This window comes from Zootoca vivipara, chromosome 8 (genome assembly GCF_965207765.1).
Source record: "Zootoca vivipara chromosome 8, rZooViv2.hap1.1, whole genome shotgun sequence".
In the NCBI taxonomy this organism is placed as follows: domain Eukaryota; kingdom Metazoa; phylum Chordata; class Lepidosauria; order Squamata; family Lacertidae; genus Zootoca; species Zootoca vivipara.
The window spans coordinates 43,718,340-43,741,473 of NC_142591.1; the positions used below are offsets into that span (position 1 = coordinate 43,718,340).

The 23,134-nt window shown below is 41.4% G+C and overlaps 1 protein-coding gene across 2 annotated transcripts in view; it reads left to right on the forward strand.

Annotated features, from left to right (window-relative positions):
- The window catches only part of LAMA3 (laminin subunit alpha 3), a 133,298-nt gene that overhangs the window by 51,731 nt on the left and 58,433 nt on the right, over positions 1–23,134 (forward strand). For both annotated transcript variants that reach the window (XM_035125886.3, XM_088676289.1), the window contains 18 exons: positions 35–164; positions 2,784–2,926; positions 4,027–4,127; positions 4,214–4,367; positions 4,674–4,834; positions 5,661–5,769; positions 8,007–8,104; positions 9,287–9,443; positions 9,991–10,117; positions 10,211–10,350; positions 11,864–11,979; positions 12,264–12,475; positions 15,139–15,343; positions 16,295–16,439; positions 18,445–18,585; positions 19,802–19,966; positions 21,028–21,129; positions 22,318–22,401. In XM_035125886.3, coding sequence (XP_034981777.3) covers positions 35–164; positions 2,784–2,926; positions 4,027–4,127; positions 4,214–4,367; positions 4,674–4,834; positions 5,661–5,769; positions 8,007–8,104; positions 9,287–9,443; positions 9,991–10,117; positions 10,211–10,350; positions 11,864–11,979; positions 12,264–12,475; positions 15,139–15,343; positions 16,295–16,439; positions 18,445–18,585; positions 19,802–19,966; positions 21,028–21,129; positions 22,318–22,401 — 2,490 coding nt within the window. The remainder of the gene's footprint in view (positions 1–34; positions 165–2,783; positions 2,927–4,026; positions 4,128–4,213; positions 4,368–4,673; positions 4,835–5,660; positions 5,770–8,006; positions 8,105–9,286; positions 9,444–9,990; positions 10,118–10,210; positions 10,351–11,863; positions 11,980–12,263; positions 12,476–15,138; positions 15,344–16,294; positions 16,440–18,444; positions 18,586–19,801; positions 19,967–21,027; positions 21,130–22,317; positions 22,402–23,134) is intronic.

Below are 23,134 nucleotides of genomic sequence, written 5' to 3' on the forward strand. Positions count from 1 at the left end.
TTTTTCCCTTGTTTATTAACCTCCCATTTTGCAGAATGAAGTAAGGATAACTTTGAACGTGGAGAAATCAAACCTCCGTTTATTTCGTGTTATCTTGAGGTATATTAATCCTGGAACTGCTGCGGTATCTGGCCACATAATCGCTTATTCTCGGCTTCATAAAGGTAGGTAGAGCAAAATGGCAGCGGAACTCAGCAGGTAGTCGCAAAGTGTCTTCATGCACTGAATTCAGTTGAACTAAAAGCTTATTTTATGCCATGCCCACCCGCCCACCCTACATTGTTCGGGTTTTTGCTGAGTCAGTAGCATAAAACACCATCAGATTGCTTCTTCACACAATCAAATCTAGGTCAAACTAATAACATTTGACAGAAAGCCAAGGTCTGCTTCTACCTTAGAAACAGCGTTTCTATTGGTTGAGGTTCAACACTGAGACTTGTTATCTGTGAAAGCCAGTTCAGTATGTGTGTGGTGAGTGTAGGAGAGAAAGTGCTGTATCGGTTGAGAGAGAGACAGAGAGGAGAGGATTTATTTTGCTTTGCTTTGTATATAGAAACTCTGACTTTTCTTTTATTTTAATAAATCCTGTAAATAGTTTATTCTGCGTCCAGACGTCTAGTCATTTCAGTTACCGCCAGAAGCTTCCGGAAAAACCTGCGCAAACTCTGCTGTGTTCAGGCTGAAGTTACACCTGACACTTAAAAACTCTAAGATACATGTTGTCTGGTGTGGGGTGAGTAAAGGTGGGGCTTCAAAGGAGCAAGCAGGTGCTTAAAGTGGGCTCCTTGTTGTTCCTTCATTGGAACAAGGCACACTTTTGCCTGCCCATCAGCTGATGGGTGCTTGGAATGTGCCTTGCTCAAGGAGGGCGAAGTGCTTTCCCCTCCCACTGCTGCTCGTAGCCGCTTTTCAACTTCTAAAATTGGAAGTTGAAGGGAACAGCACAGGGAGGCTTGCAAAGGGCTCCATTTGGTTGAGCATACTTGGTCCCTCCTTTTGGAAGCACTGGATGCACATAGGCAGCAGATGCTTCCTAAAAGCACTCCCACCCCCTGCCTGTCAGGTGATTGGAGGGGACAAAAGTAGCAGTCTTTTCAAAGGGCTGTCTGACAGCCCCTCTAGTCATGCTTGAGCTTCCTGAGGGTTTCAGCTACAAGTCTTTCAAATAGCACTGCCCTTTGAAATCCTGATTATTTGGGATATCAAAGTACAGCATCACCTGGCATCAAAGGGACATCAGGTGATAGGCAAGCAGGAGGCCCTGCCCAACTATCAAGTTTGGCCTGGCTAGAAAAGGACGCCCACCCCTGTGGGTATCTTCTGCACTCCCCTATTGCATGTTTGTTAGGTCTGCTATGTGCCGGGGGCAGGGTACCGTAGTAGTAATAATATACTTTATGTGTGCACATAAGCATGCATGTGTCATACATTGGAAGACACGGTTTCAAATTTTAAAAATAAATTTATTTGATCAAGACATCTGAGAACACAGATTAGCAAAGTTGTAAAGGCAGAAGAACTTCAGAGAGAAAATCACTTGCTCCTATATCCCATTCTGTCATAGAATCTTCCTCACTTGATGCTAGTGGGCCATGACCCTGATTTTTTTTTTAAAAAAATAATAATTACTGAATACCTGGTTACAGGAGAGACATATGAATATGTGGTGGCAGAAATTTCCAGCCTACAAATTAGTGCCAAACAGATTGCTCAGCCCTAGAGTGTCAGGCTGAAGTAAAGGAGTAAACTCAAGGGCTATAGCGGTTCCTATTTATCTACTTGCATTTTGACGTGCTTTCGAACTGCTAGGTTGGCAGGAGCTGGGAGCAAGCAACGGGAGCTCACCCCGTCACAGGGATTCGAACTGCCGACCTTCTGATCAGCAAGCCCTAGGCTCAGTGGTTTAACCACAGCGCCACCTGGGTCCCCCACCAGCTTTGTTATGTTAGAACAAATGATCAGACAAACCCTAACTTTGTTAATTAAGCAATTTCAGCGGCTGGTTTTTGCAACAGTAAAAAGACAGTTATTGTAGCAACAGTAAAAATACAAAAAGCAGTAGATAGAAAATCAGTTAAAATCCTGGGCAATCTTTTTTTTAAAAAAAAAATGTCTAAAACATGGCTCTCCGGGCAACCCAATCAGGTGGCGGCATGTAAATAGTAGTAATTATTATTATTATGAAAGCCTACAGAGTGGCAGGGATATTTAGAGAAGGACCTCTGGTGCTAGACTTAAAATCAGGTAGGTTCCTTTTTTAAAATAGTGAAAAGGTTAGCTTATTAATAGCTTGCTTGCCAATTTTAGTTCTTCTGACAGATATTTCCCAGGGTGGTTTCATGGAGGGCAGCCTGTAGCAGAATGTGGATTGAATATATCATGAGATTTGGCTGGATCTTAATCTCATACCAGATACAGTGCATTGCAGTGCATTGCAGTAATATGTCTGTCAAACACTTTGAGCCTCTTCACACATAATCCTTAGGTGGCCACCCAAGGTTCCCCCACCCCCCAAAAGTGTAAATCTAAAAAATGTAAAAACAACAACAGAGTCATGTGGTAACCTTTAATGGATTTATTATGGCATAAGTGTTCGTCCCTTTTATCAGACACATGAAGTGTTGTCTTGAGTTGCAGGTACATACATGGTTGGGCGGGCAGGGGGATGCACCTGCTCTTTCAGTTTGCTGCTTATCTCATTTTAATTAATAAAAATGTTGGTTTCTGAGTCATCAGGGAGTGTTCTTTTTAATTATTATTATTATTTTCTTGTTTGCTGGCAGGGACTCCTCAGAGCAAAGGTGTTGTCTTCCCACCCAGTAAAGAACCTGCTTTTGTCACTGTCCCAGGGAAGAGTTTTGCAGATGCATTTTCACTGGCTCCTGGTACCTGGATTTTTAAAATCATGGCAGAGGGAGTCTTTTTGGTAAGATGTTTGCTATAATTACAAGGGGGAAGAATGTTAGTGCAGTATAGTTCAGTCAAAACAGAGTTTTCATATACAGTATAGCAAAAAAGGGGGAGGGGGAAGATACAGATACCTGTATTATGTTTTGCAACTTGTGTTCCCCTTCCCCTTACTTGCTTGGTTCTGAAACCCCCAGCTGGTGAAGTGGAGGTTACTGTCAGTTGGTTGTGCCTGGAGTCCTGAGGCAGAGACTGTTGGACTGTTTTGTGTGAAATGGTCCCCTTCTGTGCAGAGTGCCCTTTCTATTCTCTGCCCCCCCAATCAGACTTGACCTCTCAGTGTGCACAACATGAGGTCAGAGAAATATAACCTCATGAACTGTGCCTAGTTTTTGGAGTGGTGGTCTCTCTGTGCTAGGCTTGTGTGCTGTGATTGGGTGCTGAATCACACCATATCCTGTGCCAGAGTGGGCAGAGGGACTGCTTTCAGTTCTATTGTCCAGGCCTGGGGTTAGTGTGAAATGATGCTGTCAGCAGCATGACTGTGGTCTGAGTGAGTATAGGATTTGGGACAAGTGTACCCCTCACATGTACAACTCTACCCTGTCCTTCCCCCCACCCCACTCCATTGGCATATAATTGCTGATGGAATGGTGCCACTAGCACACTGGAAGAGTTCCACTAGTCTTTCACCTCGGGTTCCCAGATGATGTTGGACTACAATTCCCACCGTCACCAGCCACCGTTTATAGATGATGGGAGTTGTAGTCCCAACAGCACTTAGGACTGAAGGTTGAAGAATATCATACAAATCCATTGGGCATGTGGCACCTTAGATCAAGATCCACTATTGTTTCCTGGCTTCTGCCACTTCTTAAAATCCCTCAGCTAGAAGATCTTGAGTACAGGAGTGTGCCCTTAGGGAGCAATCCTATACACATTTACATAGGAATAAGTCAAAATAACTGGGGGCTTATATCTGAATACTTGGGCTTGCACTGTTAATCTTCTGTGGAAACAGGAACCCACTCTGTTTCCAACTTATGCTGAAATTTTCACATAATCATTTTATATGTGCTTAATAAATACACTTATGTTAATCTTGTTTTGTCCTGTTAGGATTACCTGGTGCTCTTGCCTAGCGACTACTATGAAGCCCCCATCTTGCAGTTACCAGTTACAGAGGCTTGCACATATTCAGGACAGGCAGTAACAGATAAGTTAGTGCACCTCTTATATTACTGAGATCATTGCCTTGGGTTGTTTTATTTTATTTTAATGGTGTCTCTTCCTCCTTTTTAAAAAGTTGTTTACAGTTCGAGCACCTGCCACTGGACAGATTTTGCTGTGTGCTTGGTTCAGAAGTCAGAGTTTCCTTGCACAGAGGAGACTACAGGAACATAGCTTCCCAACAGCCAACAGCCAAACATCCCTTAATGTCTCATATCACTGGTCAAGAGGTAAGATGGCTCTGTTTGTGTGCAAATCTGCCACCATATGTGTTCATTTCATACATTCTAGTTCCATGCATCCCCTGCATTATTACTGTGTGACTTACCTATGGGGCAATCATTCTGGGATGCAGGGTAAGGAGGCTTTTTCTGTAGGAAAGACTTTGGCGGGTTTGGGATTTGGCGTTCAGGAATTATGTGACTCCTTTTGCTTTCTTGCATGCTTGAGAAAAGCATTTCCTGGGACATGGATGGCATCCTCTGCAATCCTTATTTTGGTACTGTAGTAGTCAAATGTGGTTTGAATTTTCTTAGGTGGATCTGCAGATGAGGCTGACAGTTCCCCAAGTTGGCCGCTACGTCGTAGTCCTTGAGTATGCGAATGAACATGATCGAGTATACGTCGGCAATGTGAAGATTGACACCCCTGGGAATGTGATGGAGGCAAAAATCAATATATACAGCTGCAAATACAGGTGGGGAAATGTGGAAACTTAATTATCCATTTGGGTTGAATATCTGTTTTGTCTTCCTTTTTAAACTTGCTTACATATGCCTACTGTGTACTCATTCTGAATACTGTTTTAAAATAAATGGGAATTGAGCAGGGGAAGAGCCACAGCTCGGCAATAGGGCATGTGCTTTGCAGGTTCCTGGTGTCTCCTGGCAGAACTGGGAAAGACTCTTGCCTAAAATCCTAGAGGGCTGCTGCCAGTTATTGTTGACAATACTGAGCTGGATAGAACAGTGGCCTGACTCATTAGAAGGCAAATTTCTATGTTATTGTGCTCTATGCTTGATCTAATGACAATGATATTATAGTGTATGGATTGGGCGGCGTGTGTGTGTCTGCATCTAAAGAAAACAGGGAGTCAAATACTAATGTAAATAGATTTTTAAACAATTTTCATTACCAGGCATCCCCAAACTTCGGCCCTCCAGATGTTTTGGACTACAATTCCCATCATCCCTGACCACTGGTCCTGTTAGCTAGGGATCATGGGAGTTGTAGGCCAAAACATCTGGAGGGCCGCAGTTTGGGGATGGATTAACCCATAGAGAGAACTTAATTATTTAATTCCAAACACAATTCCCTGTTTTGGATTGTATTGATTATCCTGGATCATTCCCTATTTTCCAATCAACATGATTTAAAATAGCCAGATATAAATGGTACAATCTTGATAAATAACTCACTGTTTCTTGCCTTTGGAGGAAAAAAGCAATTGGTAGAAGAAGAATACTCTTTTGGGGTGGAAGAGTTCCAGTATGGTTTTTAACTACTTTTAAAATCTATTCTAGCTTTCTATGCCGCAGTGTCGTGCTTGATGAAATGCACCGAGTTGCAGTTTATGACCTTCTGGCTGATGCAAACTTCCATCTCAGGGCTTCAGCAATAGATTTTCTCCTAGTAAGTTTCTGTTCTGTGATATTTTTCCTGTCAGGTGGGCTACTTTGGAGTCTCTAATAAGGGATCTCTTGCCACCTGGCTCTCTTGGTATAAGTTACACTTGTGGACCCATTGCCAGGGAAAAAAGTGGGGTATAAATAAATTAATAACAATAACCACAATAGTAATCCATTATTATAAGTGTCCTGCCAGTCACTGTGGTGCAAGCTTTCTTCATCTATTTTGGTTTCAAATGATCACAGTGATTGTGCAGTTCCATAATATACCTACCTCCAAAAAAATATGTGCGTATGTGTCTTTTTCACCCTTCCCAGCTGCAAAGCAAAGGGACTGGTTATGAAGACAGGTTTGTGACTAAATTGGTTTTAAAGTTTCATTATAAGATCTTTGCTGCCACCTTTTGGATACTTAAATATTTCATCACTTATCCCCTTGTGCCTTCTGCTTTCAAAACAATGCATTGGCTAGCATGCATATGGAGAACGCTGGGATAAAAACCAGAATAGAATGCGGCTCCGTGGTTGCATTCAGAAGGAGTTGAACTTCTGCTTGTTGCAAGGTACTGTGGACATTCATACTGAATACTCCTTTAAAAAATAAATAGTGGCTGAATAGGGGAAGGACCATGGCTCAGTAACAGAGCCCATGCTTTGCATGCAAAAGGTTCCAGGTCCCTGGCATCTCCAGGCAGAGCTGGGAAATATTCCTGCCTGTAACCATATAGAGCAGGCATTTGGGACTACAATTCCCATCATCCCTGACCACTGGTCCTGTTAGCTAGGGATGATGGTAGTTGTAGTCCCAAAACATCTGGAGGGCCGAGTTTGGGGATGCCTGCTATAGAGTCACTGCCAATCAGAGTTGACAATACTAAGTTAGATGGACCAAGGGCCTGACAGATTCATATGTTCCTGTTAGTAAAGTTACCCAGAATTGGAAAGGAAGTGCACCCAGATCCTGTTGGCCAGGGGATTCCCCCACCTCACCCCTTTTTGTTTTTTATTTCTCTGGAGTTAATTTCTTGGCTCGCTGGTTAGTCAGTGAAATTGTTTTGCTGTACTGTTTCTCGAAGCATTATTAGTTAGACATTTGGTTTATTTATTACTTGTTTGTTTTTAACCCTTTATGTACTTCTATTTCATATGATAATCTCTCACAGCTTTACAAAGTTAGAAGCAATGTATAGAAAGTCACTTAATGAAATCCAGCTAAATAACAGAACGGAAAAAAATCATGGAATAAAATAGCAGCACAATAACTGAAAGATGAGCAGACAGTACCGGTACAAAACACAGGGCAATAGTTGTTTGTTCTCAGGAATTCTCAAAGGCTTAAAAAGAAAATATTTTACCTGCTTCTGGGTAAGCAGCAAACAAAGTTCCACAGGATCTCTCACTTCCACAGGATTGGGGCTGTTACTAATCCCAAGGGAGGCTAATTTAAGTTCACCCTAAAATGGATTCTGGAGCTATCAGAAGAGGTCAGCTTTTGTTTCTGAGCCTTTAGCTGCAGTCCTTGCATTGCATGCATTTATTCAACTTGTCTTAATGAGAGCCTGTGCAGGATACATGGATAGGATACATGGCCTTCTAATAGGTACACATTATGTGTTTCCAGACATTTATCTGCATTCATCAGGATTAGAACTGTGCTTATTCAAAAACAAGTTGAGGTTTACAGTGTGCCAAATTCTGGGATACAGTCCACATTTTGTAGTTGCACAGGAATACTATCAGCCGTGAATAAATGGAGTTGGAATGAATAATCTTACTGTGGTTGTGCAGTAGAAGTAGGCTGAATGCTTATTTTTTGCTTCTGTTCTTAGTAAAGACCAATGAGCACTTCAAGCCACTGCTGTGTGAGTCACTGTCAAAAGCGTACACTTCTAATCCCATATAATGGTAGCGTAGCAGCTCTTCGCCAACCACTTTGACCTCATGGCTTCTCACAAATCCTTCTAATGAAGGCAAGAGATTGTAGAAGGCCCTGTGGTCATGGAAAGGGGTTTTCAGCTCTCTGTCCTCTCTTTCCTTGGCAGGGTCCTGTGGCTTACAAGCCTTCCATTCACAGGTCTCCACATACTGCACTGCATCTTTGTTAAACTGAATTGCTTGCTTCCTTTCTTTAACAGCACAAATGGTGTGCTGTTTTCACATATTGTAGCCGCCTTATTCACATGCTGCTCTTAGCTGGAAGAAGAAAATAACGGAACCTTCATTGTCGTCTTTGTTTCCTAGCATAAAGTTTGCCTTATTCCTCTGGAAGATTTTTCTATAGAGTACTTGGAACCTAAAGTATATTGCATTGCCACTTCTGGCCATTCAGCTGATCCAAGGTAAACTGCTTCAATCCCTTTTGTTTCCATCAAGAGAAGGCTGAAGGCTCTCTCTGACCTGGAAATAACTGCAGTACCCATCATACAACAAGGCTGCCACTCTATGTATTCTGAAATAAGAATAATTTGATCTCAGTCGTGCTTTCTTCTTAGCAGAGATATGCAAGGCTTTGCCCAGAGCTGTGCACACACTCTTGAGAAATTTGACTTGTCTGAATTATTTTAGCTTCTTTGGAAACTCTGACAAATGTTCCATCTTAGGACATTTAAAACAGTCACACACCAGCATTTTGAATTGTTATACCACAACAATGTACATTTCTGTGGGTTGTAAGCATACTGCCCAACATGTCTCCGAGCACAATTCAAGGTGTTGGTGCTGACCTTTAAAGCCCTAAACGGCCTCGGTCCAGTATACCTGAAGGAGCATTTCCATCCCCATCATTCTGCCTGGACACTGAGGTCCAGTGCCGAGGGCCTTCTGGTGGTTCCCTCACTGTGAGAAGCCAAGTTACAGGGAACCAGGCAGAGGGCCTTCTCGGTAGTGGCACCCGCCCTGTGGAATGCCCTCCCACCAGATGTCAAAGAGAAAAACAATTACCAGACTTTTAGAAGACATCTGAAGGCAGCCCTGTTTAGGGAAGCTTTTAATGTTTAACAGATTATTGTATTTTAATATTTTGTTGGAAGCCGCCCAGAGTGTCTGGGAAAACCCAGCCAGATGGGCGGGGTATAAATAATATATTATTATTATTAATTATTATTTTAAGTGCTAAAACTGGGATGTGCATCTTCTCACCCGTGCTTGTGCATGAGTCATGTAACCTGCGCAAGATAAAGGAGCCCCAAAGACATGGTTTCTTCTGGGTTGTGCTCTTGCACAACAGCTGACACCCCAAAACATGTATTTTGAAGCACTGTGCGAGATCGTGGCCACCCCAAAAGTGTTTTTGGGGTGAGATCTCTGCGCAAAATCACACCACCCAAAATGGCCGCCATGCTCTCATGGGGAAAAGTGGGGTGTCCCGGGTTTTCCGGGACACTTTACAGGTTATGTTGTAAATACAGTAATGTAAAAAGGCAACAAGCAAATTGAAAATGAAATGTATAGGCTTCACATTTATTTGAACTCACTTTTCTGTTTATATATGTATATGTTCTGATTCTGTTTCCCTTTTAAAGTGCTTCATGCCTCCCCTCGCAATATGAAATGCCTCCTTCAGCCGTGGTCTTGGATGCTCTGAGGGAAGTGCAAAGAAATGTGACATTCCAGGAGTCACTGAGTTCTCCTTTGCCATCTGCTCATACAGCTAATGGAGTAGTTTTGACTTCTTCACAGGTATTTAACATTTTGAATTAAATGTGGGTCATGGTCCAGCACAGACGTGGGTGTGTTTATGTCAATTGATTTGTATAAATTAATATCATCTGGCATGCAGCTGAACTCTTGCAGAACTGTAGGAGTTTCTCGTAAATGATTTACAATACGTTAGCCTCTTACAGAGCTTTTGCTCTGACATTAAATTCCACTACAGGTCTGGGCAAAAAGCTGGTGCAGAAAGAAAAAAAGTACGGGAGTTCTTGAAGTCACCAGCTGTGCCTCTCTTTTCCTCTAATGACAGTCCCTACTGCAGTTTTCTAGGTCCAAGCAGCAATCTGAGAATTAGCAGGATGAGAATTCAAACAGGAGATTTCTAGCATTTTTTAAAAAAATTACAATCCTGTACATAAACTTAACATTCTTTTTTATATACAATACCTTCCCACACTTTCAGTTGTGCTAAGTTGAATAACCACTAGTGTGCAAAGATGGTGCTTGGATATTGCCACACTTTAACTACAAATAGGATGGAGCTCAAAACATCAAAACTTTTTTATGTTGACAGAACCAAATTACTCTGCATGGGAGAGTGACACATTTGGGCAGATATGTGTTTGTCATACAGTTTTACCAGCCGCAGGACCCAACATTTCCTGTACATGTGACTATAGATGGAGGACGACTCTGGTCAGGTGAGTTGGGTTTTACATGGGTTTAGATATTTTTAGCACGTTTTGAGTTTTCACAGTTTTCATTTTATTTTATTTTCCATTTGTCTGTTGTAGGGTCTTATAATGCTTCATTTTGTCCACATATTGCTGGATGCCGAGGTTTGGTGACGGCAGAAAATCAAATTGAACTTGACATCCCTCAGCACGATATCTCAGTCACTGTGAAAATTCCTAATGGAAAAATGCTTGTGTTGGTAGGGTTGGTTATATTCAAGACAATTATTATTATTATTATTATTATTATTATTATTATTATTATTTTAAAAAATATAAATTTAACTAACTAGCTAACTAACTAGAGTTATATTGTCACCTCAATTCAGGTCATTACAAAACAAATGCAAATGTAAACTACAATATAAAACAATGCAAACTTATTAAAAACTAAAAAATACATTTTAAATACAGTTTTGCTTTATTTTTTAAAACATAAGAGGAACAGGCCAGACCATAAGACATATGTTATTTAAATGGCCTGGGTGAACAAAAATATCTTCCCCTGGCACCAAAAAATCACAAAGATGGCATCAGGCAAACTTCAAAGGGATGGTTGTTCCATAACTGGGATACCACTACCAAAAATGCCATTTTCCTTGTGGTTCTGATAAGGGAGATGGGAGAAGGCAATCTTTCAGCGAACATTGTCTCAGCCTATTTATCTCTGTAATGGTTAAACCAGTTCTTTAAATTAGGCTCAGAAACAGACTGGGAACCAGTGCATTTTACAACATACAGATGTAATATGATCAAACTGCCCAGTCAATAAATCTGTAGTCCTATTCCAGACTAATGGTGATTTTCTAACTTTTTAAAAACACAGCTCCACATGCTATATACATTGTAATAGTTTAAATGGGAAGTTATCCAACGCATAGTCAACAGTGGTATAGCTATTTTTCAGTGAGTCATACAGGCAGCTGCTGCAGCTTTCTTTCAACCAGGGAAGATTCCTTTTATTTGGATAGAGATAGACTATCCAATATTTTATGATTTAATAATTATAAAATGTTTTAGTGCTTATAACCATACATCCCCATTATGTTTGCTGAATGAGCTGGCTGTTTAGAATTACAGTATAATAAACAAACAAACCAACAATTATCCCCGCTCTAGTAACTTCCAGTCTACAGCTATCGGTGTAGGAAGGCCTGCTTCGAAGACGGCTTAGAAACAGCAGTTCAAAACATTGCCACTGTGGCACCAAATGAGATAAGATGTTGGGTTGGGAACACATTTCACCAAGTCTTTAAAGAGCTCCATTGGCTTTTGGTCTGTTTCTGAGCACAGTTCAAAGTGCTGCTTCTTACCTTTGAAACCCTCCACTTCTTGAGACCTCTGTATTTTGAGGGAATGTCTTTTCCCACATCCATCTGCTTCTACTATATCAAGCTCAGGAGCTCTCCTGAGTGCTACCACTATGTGGCTGCAGGTGGAAATGGAGAAGACTTTTTAGACTGTGACACCTCTGCTGTGATGTGTTTTATTTATTTCTCCTATTTTATTGGGTTTGATGGGCTGTTGTTAAGTTTCAAATGGAGGGTGGTATGCAAAATAAAGAAACTTTAAGGCCCTTGTTTTCTGGAGCACCCATCAGTGCAGTGCAAGTGTCGTTTGCATACACATTGCACTGAAATGAATGGAAATTGGAAACAGTGCTTGGATACTTAAGATTAAACATACCATTTCATTTCTTTATCATTTTTAAAGGAACGTGTCCTGGCTGTTCCAGCAGACAGCTACAGTTATAGACTTCTTCAGAAAGACACTGTGGACAAGTCATTTGATTTCATCTATCATTGTGGTGGGAACAGTTTTTACATTAAGTAAGTCAGCCTTATATTCCGCAACACCAAACACACCTGTTATTTATTATATAGTTACCAATTAGTTATTTAATTTATTTTACTCACGCTGTCTATGTAATGTTGCAGTGGGGAACCTGTAGTCCTCCAAATGTTGTTGGACTCCATCTCCCATCATCCCCGGCCAATGGTCAAGAATGATTTGAGTTGTAGTTGAACAACATCTGGAGGGCCACAGGTTGCCCTCCCTGGTGTTCATGGTGCTTTACAAATCACAGTTTACTTTTTTTCTTTTCTTTTAACAGTCCTGCCACTTCCTCAGAATTCTGTAGAACGTCTGCAAGGTCACTTGTAGCTGCCTACAATGATGGAGCACTGCCTTGTAATTGCCACAGAAATGGGGCCACCAGTCGCACTTGTGACCCTGTGGGAGGGCAGTGCAATTGCAGACAACACATCATTGGCCGCCAGTGTAGCAGGTGTCAAACAGGCTATTATGGATTTCCCTTTTGCAAACGTAAGGATGTCATTAATAACTGTTGGGAGAGGTCATGTGCTGCATTACACTTTTTTGGAATGTTGCCTGAAGAGTTTAAAGTTTCATTCTGTATTTCATTCCAGTTTTATTTCCCTTAAGTTTATAGCCTGTCCCATCAGTGATCATCCATATGCAGTTTTTTTTTTTTTAAAAAGACCAAAGCAAATACTAATGCAGCTATTACATTTACCGATTCCACAAAAAGCCTTGGTTCCCTCTCTTTGTGGGTTTTGGAGAAATTATTATATTATATATGCTTGCACTATTGGTGTTCAGATGTACTATTGGTGTTCAGGTGCACTATGTTTTAGCAAGATGTAAATAGGGACTGCTACAGCAGGAAGGTAAACGGCGTTTCCATGTGCTGCTCTGGTTCGCCAGAAGCGGCTTTGTCATGCTGGCCACATGATCTAGAACCTGTACGCCAGCTCCCTCGGCCAATAATGTGAGTTGAGCGCGCAACCCCAGAGTCGGTCATGACTGGACCTAATGGTCAGGGGTCCCTTTACCTTTACCTTTTTAAATGAGCCTAGTATCCTCTTGGACTTGCATGTTCCCCAATTTCCTCTCCATGTAAGTGTTCGGAAGCTTTCTCCTCTGCTTTTTGTTAACCACAGTTTGTCTTGCTGCCCAGACCAAAAAACTGTGGTTAACATTTAACTATGGTACTTTGCTGCCAACCTAGCAGTTCGAAAGCAAACAGACAATACACTGAGAGGCTGAATTCATCTGGCCATGATAGCAGACATGTGAATGTTCCATAAAACGCCATGTAGCTCAGTCCATTTTAAGTATTCTAATCCAGTGTGTTCATAGTATGGGCTAAACACAACCTGGAATCTCTGCCAAGCCCTGGAATGTGAGAATAAGGGCTTGTTTTGAGGTTACTTATAGTGGTTTGAGGTACCCAGGTGGCGCTGTGGGCTAAACCACTGAGCCTAGGGCTTGCTGATCAGAAGGGCGGCGGTTCGAATCCCTGTGACGGGGTGAGCTCCCGTTGCTCGGTCCCAGCTCCTGCCAACCTAGCAGTTCAAAAGCACATCAAAAATGCAAGTAGATAAATAGGAACCGCTACAGCGGGAAGGTAAACGGTGTTTCCATGTGCTGCTCTGGTTTGCCAGAAACGGCTTTGTCATGCTGGCCACATGACCTGGAAGCTATACGCCGGCTCCCTCGGCCAATAATGCGAGATGAGCGCGCAACCCCAGAGTCGGTCACGACTGGACCTAATGGTCAGGGGTCCCTTTACCTTTTTTATGGTACTTTAAAACCATGGTTTTTGAAGTTGACTTGTTTATGCTAGCCTTTGAGGAGACTAGGCTCGTTTATGTTTTGCTATTCAATAGTGTAACGTGACATCCAAGTGCATCTGTAGTAATATCAACATTATTTCTGTTAATAGTTTTATACTGCCTTTTTGTAAACCAGTCAAGACAGTTTACAACGAAGCAGAACAATAAAACAACAGTATCATAAAAGCATAAAAGCAACAACAACAAAAACCGTTTATTGTGAGGACCATGCCTGTATCAACACAACAATAATTAAAAATGTTAATTATAAGCATAAAAGCGATAAAGCATAACTAACAGCATTACACGCAGTAGTAGGAGCACTAATACTGATTTAAAAGGCCAGTTGAAAAGATATGTCTTGACACGTTTTCTAAAATGGAGAGAGACTGGGTACTGATCTCCGCTCTGAAAGGAGTGCATGCCACAATCTGCACTTACTCAATGTCTGCTCCTAAGCAACAAACATGCACTTTCAAGATGTCTGTCCCCAAAGAAAGCCAGTATGTGTATGGTCTCAAATAGTGGTTTATCATATAGCTGTAACTGTTATGTGGCGTCCTGTCTTCTCACCATTTCCCCTTATTTCTGGTTTAAGTTGTAAGTCCCATGCTGGCATAAAGCTGGTTTAGAGATGGGGCTTCAAAGGAGAGCTGTGGAAAACACACTGGGCAGATCTCAGTAGAGAGAAAGAGGTAGAGGGCAGTGCAGCAGTGCTGGTCTCTGCAGTTTTGAGGTCCAGGTCTGTGTACAGCTGCAAGTCTTTCTCGTAATCTGGGGAACTGGGTTCGTGTCTCCGCTCCTCCACATGCAGCTGCTGGGTGACCTTGGGCTAGTCACACTTCTCTGAAGTCTCTCAGCCCCACTCACCTCACAGAGTGTTTGTTGTGGGGGAGGAAGGGAAAGGAGATTGTTAGCCGCTTTGAGACTCCTTAGGGTAGTGATAAAGCGGGATATCAAATGCAAACTCCTCTTCTTCTTCTGCCTCAAAAACCCCTGGCAGCAGAATTACACCTTCATGTTCTTCCCAGTACTTGATGAGATATCTGAGATGTTGTCTTTTTCTAATTGTTTTTTATTGTGATTTTTGTGTTTGTTATTTAAAAACCTAATTAGAAAGTATGACAGAAAAACCTAGCACTTGTCCTAAATAACTACTTCCTGTAGCATATGTATGTTTTTTATTAACCTTTTAAACTATTTTAAGACCATTATAAGACACACAAAAGTTGGTATGAGGCAAAATAAGCTCTAGTGGATTTTTAAAAAAACTTCTATTCAAATTTTGATGAACTTGCATATACTGGTATACAACATTATTCATGTGTTAAATGGTCCTCTCAATCCCAGCATGCAGCTGCGGGCGGCGACTTTGTGATGACATCACTGGAAAGTGTATTTGTCCCCCTCAAACCGTTAAGCCCAGATGTGAAGTGTGTGTGAGGCAGCACTTCGGCTATCATCCCCTCACTGGCTGTGAGGGCTGCAATTGCTCAAGGGAAGGCATTATTAATCCGGGAAATGCTGAATGTGATAAAATTGTTGGGCAGTGCAGGTAAGTCCATATTATCAAGCTACGGTTTAAACTTCCACGTTTTTTTTGGGGGGGGGTGCAAGGGAGAGAAATGGGGTGGGAGAAGAAGCCATTTTCCTCGAAACAGGCATCTATGCAGTGCTAATTAACATCTGAAAAGTGTTTTGAACTTCCCACATATGAATCAAATTTGGCAATTGGCCTAAATCATTTATGGTGGTGATTGGGTGTGTTTGGGAAGAAAGACGCTACCACCATCAAGCATCAGCTGAGGAAACAGGGGAACCTGTGCCTCTTATCTGTGGACCTAACCAGAAGAGAATGGGATGGGGGCTGCTGTGTTAGCGCCATACAGACATGTGACTTCTGAACGGCATACACTTTGGGCTGGTCAGCAGACACATGTCTGCTGGCCACAGAGCTACTATCTTTCCACAGCTTCAGATCTATGCAGTGCACCAAAGCTCAAAGTCCCAATTTAGTGTGCAAATTTGCTTTTATTATCAAGATGTGTGGATATTGCACTTCAACACTGTGCATATTGTGCCTCACCTGTGTGCAGTGTTCTTATCTTACTTGCCTTATGTATACTTCAGCAGAGCTTTGAACCTTGTTTAGTCCTTCAGGCTAATCTGTTATTCAAATATTTTAAAAATGCCATTGGTGTATACCACTGTGAGAGAAAGCAATGAGTTTAATAATGAAGTCTTTATTTGAAGAACGGCATTCAGTTATAGCTGACATTTCTAAATGTTTGTTCCAGCATGTCCGTCTTTGATGCCTGAATTATATCTAAGAAACACTGGTATTTTATGACATCACGGTGTGATATTTATTTGCTAATGGAAAACTACTGTATACACTGATTTTAATACTGTTATATAGAGACTCTTTCATTGGCTCACTGAGTTTCCAAAAAAGCAAACCTTTTTCAGAAATGGTTTTTTGGGTTTTTTTTTTTTGTTACGGAAGATGCCGCATAGGAATAACTGGTCGACGGTGCGATCGATGTGCTTCTGGTTCCTATGGTTTTCCAAACTGCAAACCCTGTGAATGTAACAGAGAAGGAACAGAGCCAGATGTTTGTCATCCACAGACAGGAGTTTGCCTCTGTAAGGTCAGGTGCTTTTGCATTCAAAATTGGTGTGACTGTAATTGCCAGGAGTTTGTCCTTCCTTAGTTCACTAGTGATGATTACCGTTCCCATGATTTCTTAAGGAATAATAAAATTATTAATTAGCTGTATAGCGTTTTCCATGTCTGAATTACCATAATATGAAACCAATGGTAATTCTTAAATGGAACTAACACTTGCGAGCTTCCTAAGGAAACATTTGTTAATACAACACCTTGGTTTGCAATCAAGCCTTGGAGGGAAACATGTAGCAACAGTGCTGTTCCTCAAGTGTCTGTTTCACCATTCGTCCCTTATTTCAGAAGGAAGCAAATTCACCTCCCGCTGAAATCAATAGAAACACTTCAACTGGATTCTGTTATTATACAGATTGGTCAAGAGGAACCCTTGTGCAAAAACCTCCCCCCCCCTCCTTAAATACTCTCTACTGCCAGTAGTGCAAATGGTGCTAGGAAAACCCACTTCCGTTGTCCTGGGGATATGTACACTGTGTACACTGCTCCAATATCTCGTGTGCACTGCTTAGCACATTTCTAGGACTCTGGTTAACTAGTGCTGGTGGAATGTTGCTAACTTCACTCCAGCTGCCCACTTCACTACTGATCATCTAGTAATGGGCTCAGTGCATGTAGCAGTGGATTTGTGGGAGTTACTCGGTTGTGATCCCACTAATTCAGCTTCTGGCTTATAGTATCATAGAATTTGGGGGCTGGAAGTGGAGCCTGAGGATCATCTAGTCCAACCCCTGCAGTTCAGGAATATGCACATGGTCCAGTATATAAACTTGATGTACTAACCGTTCATTGCCAACCTTTAATAATGCTCCCAAACAATCATTTCCAAGAGTAAGTACAAGTGCAGCTACTAACTTTTAACAATGCCTTGAGTTTCAATTCTCTTTTTCTAGGATGATTAATTTAGTTGTTCTTATCAGCTGCACATGACATTTATTTGGTATTATTGTAATTCTCTGACATGCTGACTATCACACACATAGTTGGGCTCAGTCTTTAAACGCAGAATGATTGTATGTTGATCTTTGCAAATTCCAAAACAAAACTCTTGGACTAAGGTTCAAATCAGAACATTAGTTGGTTATTCACCAGCTTTTACAGTTCCTGAGTGTTCTGACACATTGTTGTTCTTGGGTCAAAGATATCCAAGTGCATTTTAAAAATGCATATTTTGCAAATTTCTGTGCAGAGCTCTAAAATAAAAATAAAATGCAGATCAATGTAGAAATGCAACAGAACAGACTTATGGGTGAACACATGAAATAGCAACAAGGACCAGAAATAGATGGATTTTCTCATGTCTGCTTCCAACCAGGCGTGTCCAACAGGTAGATCGTGATCTACCGGTAGATCACTGGATGTCTGCGGTAGATCACTGGTAGATCATTGGCTCCCCCCAAAGAAGCTGAACAACTGTGGCTCCCCTTAAAAAAGCTCAACATTTTACCTCCTCCCTGAAAAAACTCAACAACTTTGACCCCAACCCCCCCCCCCATGGGCCTTCCTACTTCCTAAAAAAGGGGGGGGGGGTAGATCACTGCCAGTTTTTAACTCTGTGAGTAGATCATAGTCTCTTGGGAGTTAGCCACCCCTGAACTAGATCAAGAGCCTCACAATATTGTGTGTGTTCAGTGTGAATCAGTCCACAACTGACAGCAGTCAAAATGTGTGGCAATCATCCACAAAAAAAGGTTTGTTTGGAAGCACCTTAATTTTAATGCACACAGGCATAGTATTGGCGGATCTGCTTGTTATGCACTCAAAAGAGCAAAAGCATATGTGTGTCATTTGCTTGAAACTCCTTTCAGAAGGAGGCAACCTCATTTGCATTTGTGCTACCGTGTACTGAAAATCAAGGCGATGAAACAATGTTATGTATTATTTTGTATGTATTTTACAGCTTTTTTCATGTGTATATTACTGCAGGAGCTTTATGTGGAAACATTTAATGACTTATTGCAACTGACTTATAGGAGAATGTTGAAGGTATTCAGTGTGACATGTGCCGCTCTGGGTCGTTTTATTTGGACTCTGCTAACCCGAAGGGTTGCACCAACTGCTTATGTTTCGGAGCAACCAATGTTTGTCGCAGCACAAATAAACGTAGGGTTAAGGTATGTTTGCTGTAAGTTATTCTTTTTTCAATCACTATTTTAAGGGTGCAACTAGCAGGAGATCTGATTGGATTTCCTGTTTGCTTAAATTCAAAGTAGCTGTGGCATGAGGAAATTAGATTGGGCTTCGGTGCCATGAAGAATTTACACACTTCACTTTCCCCAGTCTAAATAGCTCTCTGCCTGAAGGTGCTGCTTGACCTGCAGGGAAAAAATTATAGGTGCGCTGCTTCTAACCTCTTCCTTAAAATGAATGATCCAATCATGGATCAAGTCTCATCTAGTTTTGTGGCCTAAAATTAAAGACTTATTCCAATTTTAGTCTTACCTTGGTTCTCGAATGCCTTGTAACTCAAACGTTTTGGCTCCCGAATGCCGCAAACCCAGAAGTAAGTGTTCTGGTTTGCAAACTTTTTTTGGAAGCCGAACATCTGATGCAGCTTACGTGGCTTCCAATTGAGTGCAGGAAGCTCCTGTAGCCAATCGGAAGCCACACCTTGGTTTTCAAACATTTTCGGAAGTCGAATGGACTTCCGGAATGGATTCCATTTGAGAAACAAGGTATAATTGTATTAGAGTCACTGTTTTTATGTCTGAAGTTGGGGGTGTGGCTTTGTATATACATGTGTTATTCAGATGTATTATTCCCCTCCCCTTTAGGCCATTGTAATTTCTTAGAACAGTTAGGGCTAATTGAGGCTGCTGTTGAGTTTGTGAGTTTTTTCTTCAGCCTTTGGCTGACTGTTGATTGCAGAAGAGAGTCTGACTTGCTTATTCACTGTGAACAGAAGTGATAAGCTTTGCACATCACTATAACACACAGACTATGTGTTCCACTCACCGTAGCAATCCCTGTGACAAGCCTCTCACCCCTCCAGACACATAGTTTGTCAGCACTTGTGAAATGGGTGGCTTCCCAGTTCCCATCTCTTGTTGTAGTGGGGCTGCAGAAGGGTTTCTATATTGTGATGTGGCTGGTGGGTGTGTAGAACCTCAGCCCACTGAATGTAATAAATTGCCTGAGAAGGTTTGTGGTGTCACACAAAACCAGCAGCTGTTGCTCATGGCAAAGAGTTGGGAAAACTTCTCACATGAGGGAAAACAAAACATTTCCACCAGAAAACAGGTAGTCACGCACATTAACTCTATTGCTCTGGGGAAACTGTGTTCAGTATAGAAACTTCTCTTAGTGTCTTATTGTCTGTTTCACTCTTAGTTTGTTGATATGAGGAGCTGGCACCTAGAAGCTGTGGATAATGGCATGAGCATCCCTGTAACTTTCAATCCAGGCAGCAACAGTGTCGTTGCTGATGTTCAAGAACTGCCTCCCTCCGTGCACAATTTATACTGGGTAGCACCACCATCTTACTTGGGAGAAAAGGTACATGACCCTCAAAGCTGTTTTCAGAACAGTGTTACCATCCAAGGTCAATAGTAGGGCTGGGTGATATATTGATATACTGTCCAAAACTGGTTTGAAGTCCCTATTGTGATATTGGTGTCATAATTTTTGACCTGGCATTATATCACAAGGCATGATGTGTGTTAGGGCTGGGTGAATGAATGAATGAATGAATTAATTAATGATAATAATAATAATAATAATAATTTATTATTTATACCCCGCCCATCTGGCTGAATCCATTTATTTTGCTCACTGACTAGAGTGCAACATATACAACAACAGAGAGCGTACAAACATAAGTAGAATAAAATTAAGCTTGTCTCCTTAATATTATAGCAGCATCACACAATTTAGCCACTTTTAAGACACAGTAATCTCTGGTTCCCTGTCCTCTATTAAGTATTTTAAGTAATAATCATCAGTTCTGCTTGGGGTTTGCTGCATGATTGGAGTAATAAATAATAGCATGTCTAACCTTGTAGTACTGACAATATAGCAGGGCATGAGTAACATTTTCAACTTCCTTCAAACCACATAGGCATGTTTGCTCTGAATATGGTTTGCCTTCAAACATGCCCTGCAATAATGCTGCTGGAAGGCCATTAAATCTGGCAAGGGTCAAAGCTCTTCTAAATTTGGATATTTCTGTTTTGGATGAATACCTTGCTGGAGTAAACCCCCTCCCATTATATTTAATTTCTGGATACCTTGTCATTTCACTCGTGTGTCCTAGCAGCTCAACATTCCATATTCGCTGCTTGATTGTCCTAGTCCTAGGTTAGAATTGCAGCCTTAGTCACTTTTGAGCAGCTAGCAACTTGCTATGCCTGTAAATGCCTTCTAAAGATGCATGTTTCAGAATACATTACCCCTTTCCTGATCCGCCTGCTTCTGCACCTCCGTTAATCCTGTGTTGGTAGCACTGGAAATGTTCTTGCAAGGGTCAAGGTTCTGAGATAAGTGTGCTCTGAATACTTAGAAACCATGTCATAAGCTCTCATAATAATTCTCATCATCTCTTTAAATATGTCGTTCAGCTTTCTTCATATGGCGGCTACTTGAGCTATCAAGTCAAATCCTTTGGCTTGCCTAGCGAAGGCATGACTCTACTGGAAAAAAGGCCCGATGTGCAGCTTACTGTAAGTGAAAGTTGCCTGTGAAATCAAGAGTCTTCCTGTTAAAACCATTTTAAGGGTTGTTCTGCTTTGTTCAGGTGACATTTTCTTCTCTCCTGCTTCTCCCTCCCCCTCTCCTGCTGCTCACTTTATACAGCCACTGTTGGGAGAGGCGAAAGCCTGAAATGTGTTTATTTGAATGTGCCATCTTTATGACCACATGAGGATAAATATGCTAGAAAGATGGCTTTAGCTTCAGCTGCAAGGAACTGGAAGATCACACATTAAAATAAACCTGGGATTTCCTGGTTTTGGTATTTACTGTCTCTTGGAAGAAAAAGTTGAGGCCAATTGAGAATGAACTGTGTAAGCTTAAAGCCTGCTCCTAAACTTTCCCCAAGAACCATCCTGGCCTGAATAGAGTTTTTTTTTACACTGTTTATATTTTACAGCATTCTAAAATGATGCAATAAGCTAGCCAATCGTTTATGAGATACCATACTGTACTTCCAGGGTGGGGAACTCATACAAATGCAGCTCTCTAGGGGTTTACCTTTTGCTCTCTAGGCACAGGTCTGCTCTTTAAAGCATCATGTCTGAGTGCTTCTTCTTTTCTTTTCTTTTTTTGCCTCACCATTTTCCCCAGGAAAGCCTGCTCTTTAATGCTGAATTGGAACAAAGAGCAATTCAGGTTTCCCACAGATTGCCATTTGCTCCGATTCAGTGGTAGGAAGCAGATTTTTCCATAGGGCCAAAAAAAAAAAAAACAACGCTCAGACATGTAACTTTAAAGCACAGACCTGTGTCTATAAACATGGCACAAAAGGAAGTCTGGATGAGCCCTGGGTCTCTCTAGCTGACCCTTGGGACTCTCCTCAGGCCACAAACCCTGGCTGGAATGTGTCCCTGAACTCTAATCATTCTTCCTGATTGCCTGTATGAAAGGTAGAGAGGAATGGGTGTAGAAACTAGACTGCTGTACAAAAGCAAACTTGGCATTTGTTCCTTCACTCAGTTTTGCCTCTGGCAATGCCATCCTCAGCCTGAAAAAGGTCCGTCCCCCCCCACTATACTTTAATGTTAACTACATTTCTTTTTGTTGAGATCTAATAACAACCGAAATACCTCTGAACTAACACAGTTCTGTAAAGCATGCTAATTCTGCACATTGAATATTATACTGATGTTTGGAATGGTAATGTTTTTGCACAGGGCCACCAAATGAAAATAATCTATGTGGATCCTAACAATCCTTTGCCTGACAAACAGTATTATGGATCAGTTCGGCTACTTGAGGTAAGAATCATGGAAGTTCCCTTTCATAAATCACTAGCTGACATTTCTGCTTATTTTATAGCACAGCATCAGAAACAGTCTCACTTCAAAGTACACTTTAAAGTCTGCGATTTTTAATACTCTTATGAGCAGGTAAAGCCCACACTGAACAAAATTTGCTTAGGAGTAACCATGCATAGGATTGTTCTGTAAACAATTGTTTCCTTCCTGTTGTAAATATTTGAAAATGAACAAATGTGAAGAAACCGTGTTGCAAGTATATTCTAATCTGGAACTCAAACCATACAACAAAGAGAATATCACTATGCATGTCAGGTGAAGCCTAGTTTCCTTGCCTCTTGGTCAATAAGGAACTGAGAATGTGAAGCATAAATGGTATATATATGAAGTTGCTGTATACTGAGTTAGATGGTACGATTGGTGCCTACTTGAAGCATAGATTTATGAGGGTGTCATACAGGCACTGGGGCCTCTCCATAATCTGGACTGCAATGGGGTCAAAGTAATGTGTGGGTTACAGTTGTTATTAATGCTAAGGTTCATTAGTTGTGGAAAGTGAGTTGTTTTTTGCTGTATATTTTCCTAACTTTTCCTTCGTATGAGACTCCGGTGACTGTTGAGCTTGGGGAGTCTGTATACTGGAGATGGTACAACCCACTTCCCAGAAATACTTCTCCAGTATTTTCTCTCTCTCTCAACTAAATTAAATACTTCCTGTTGTGCTGCACCTGGA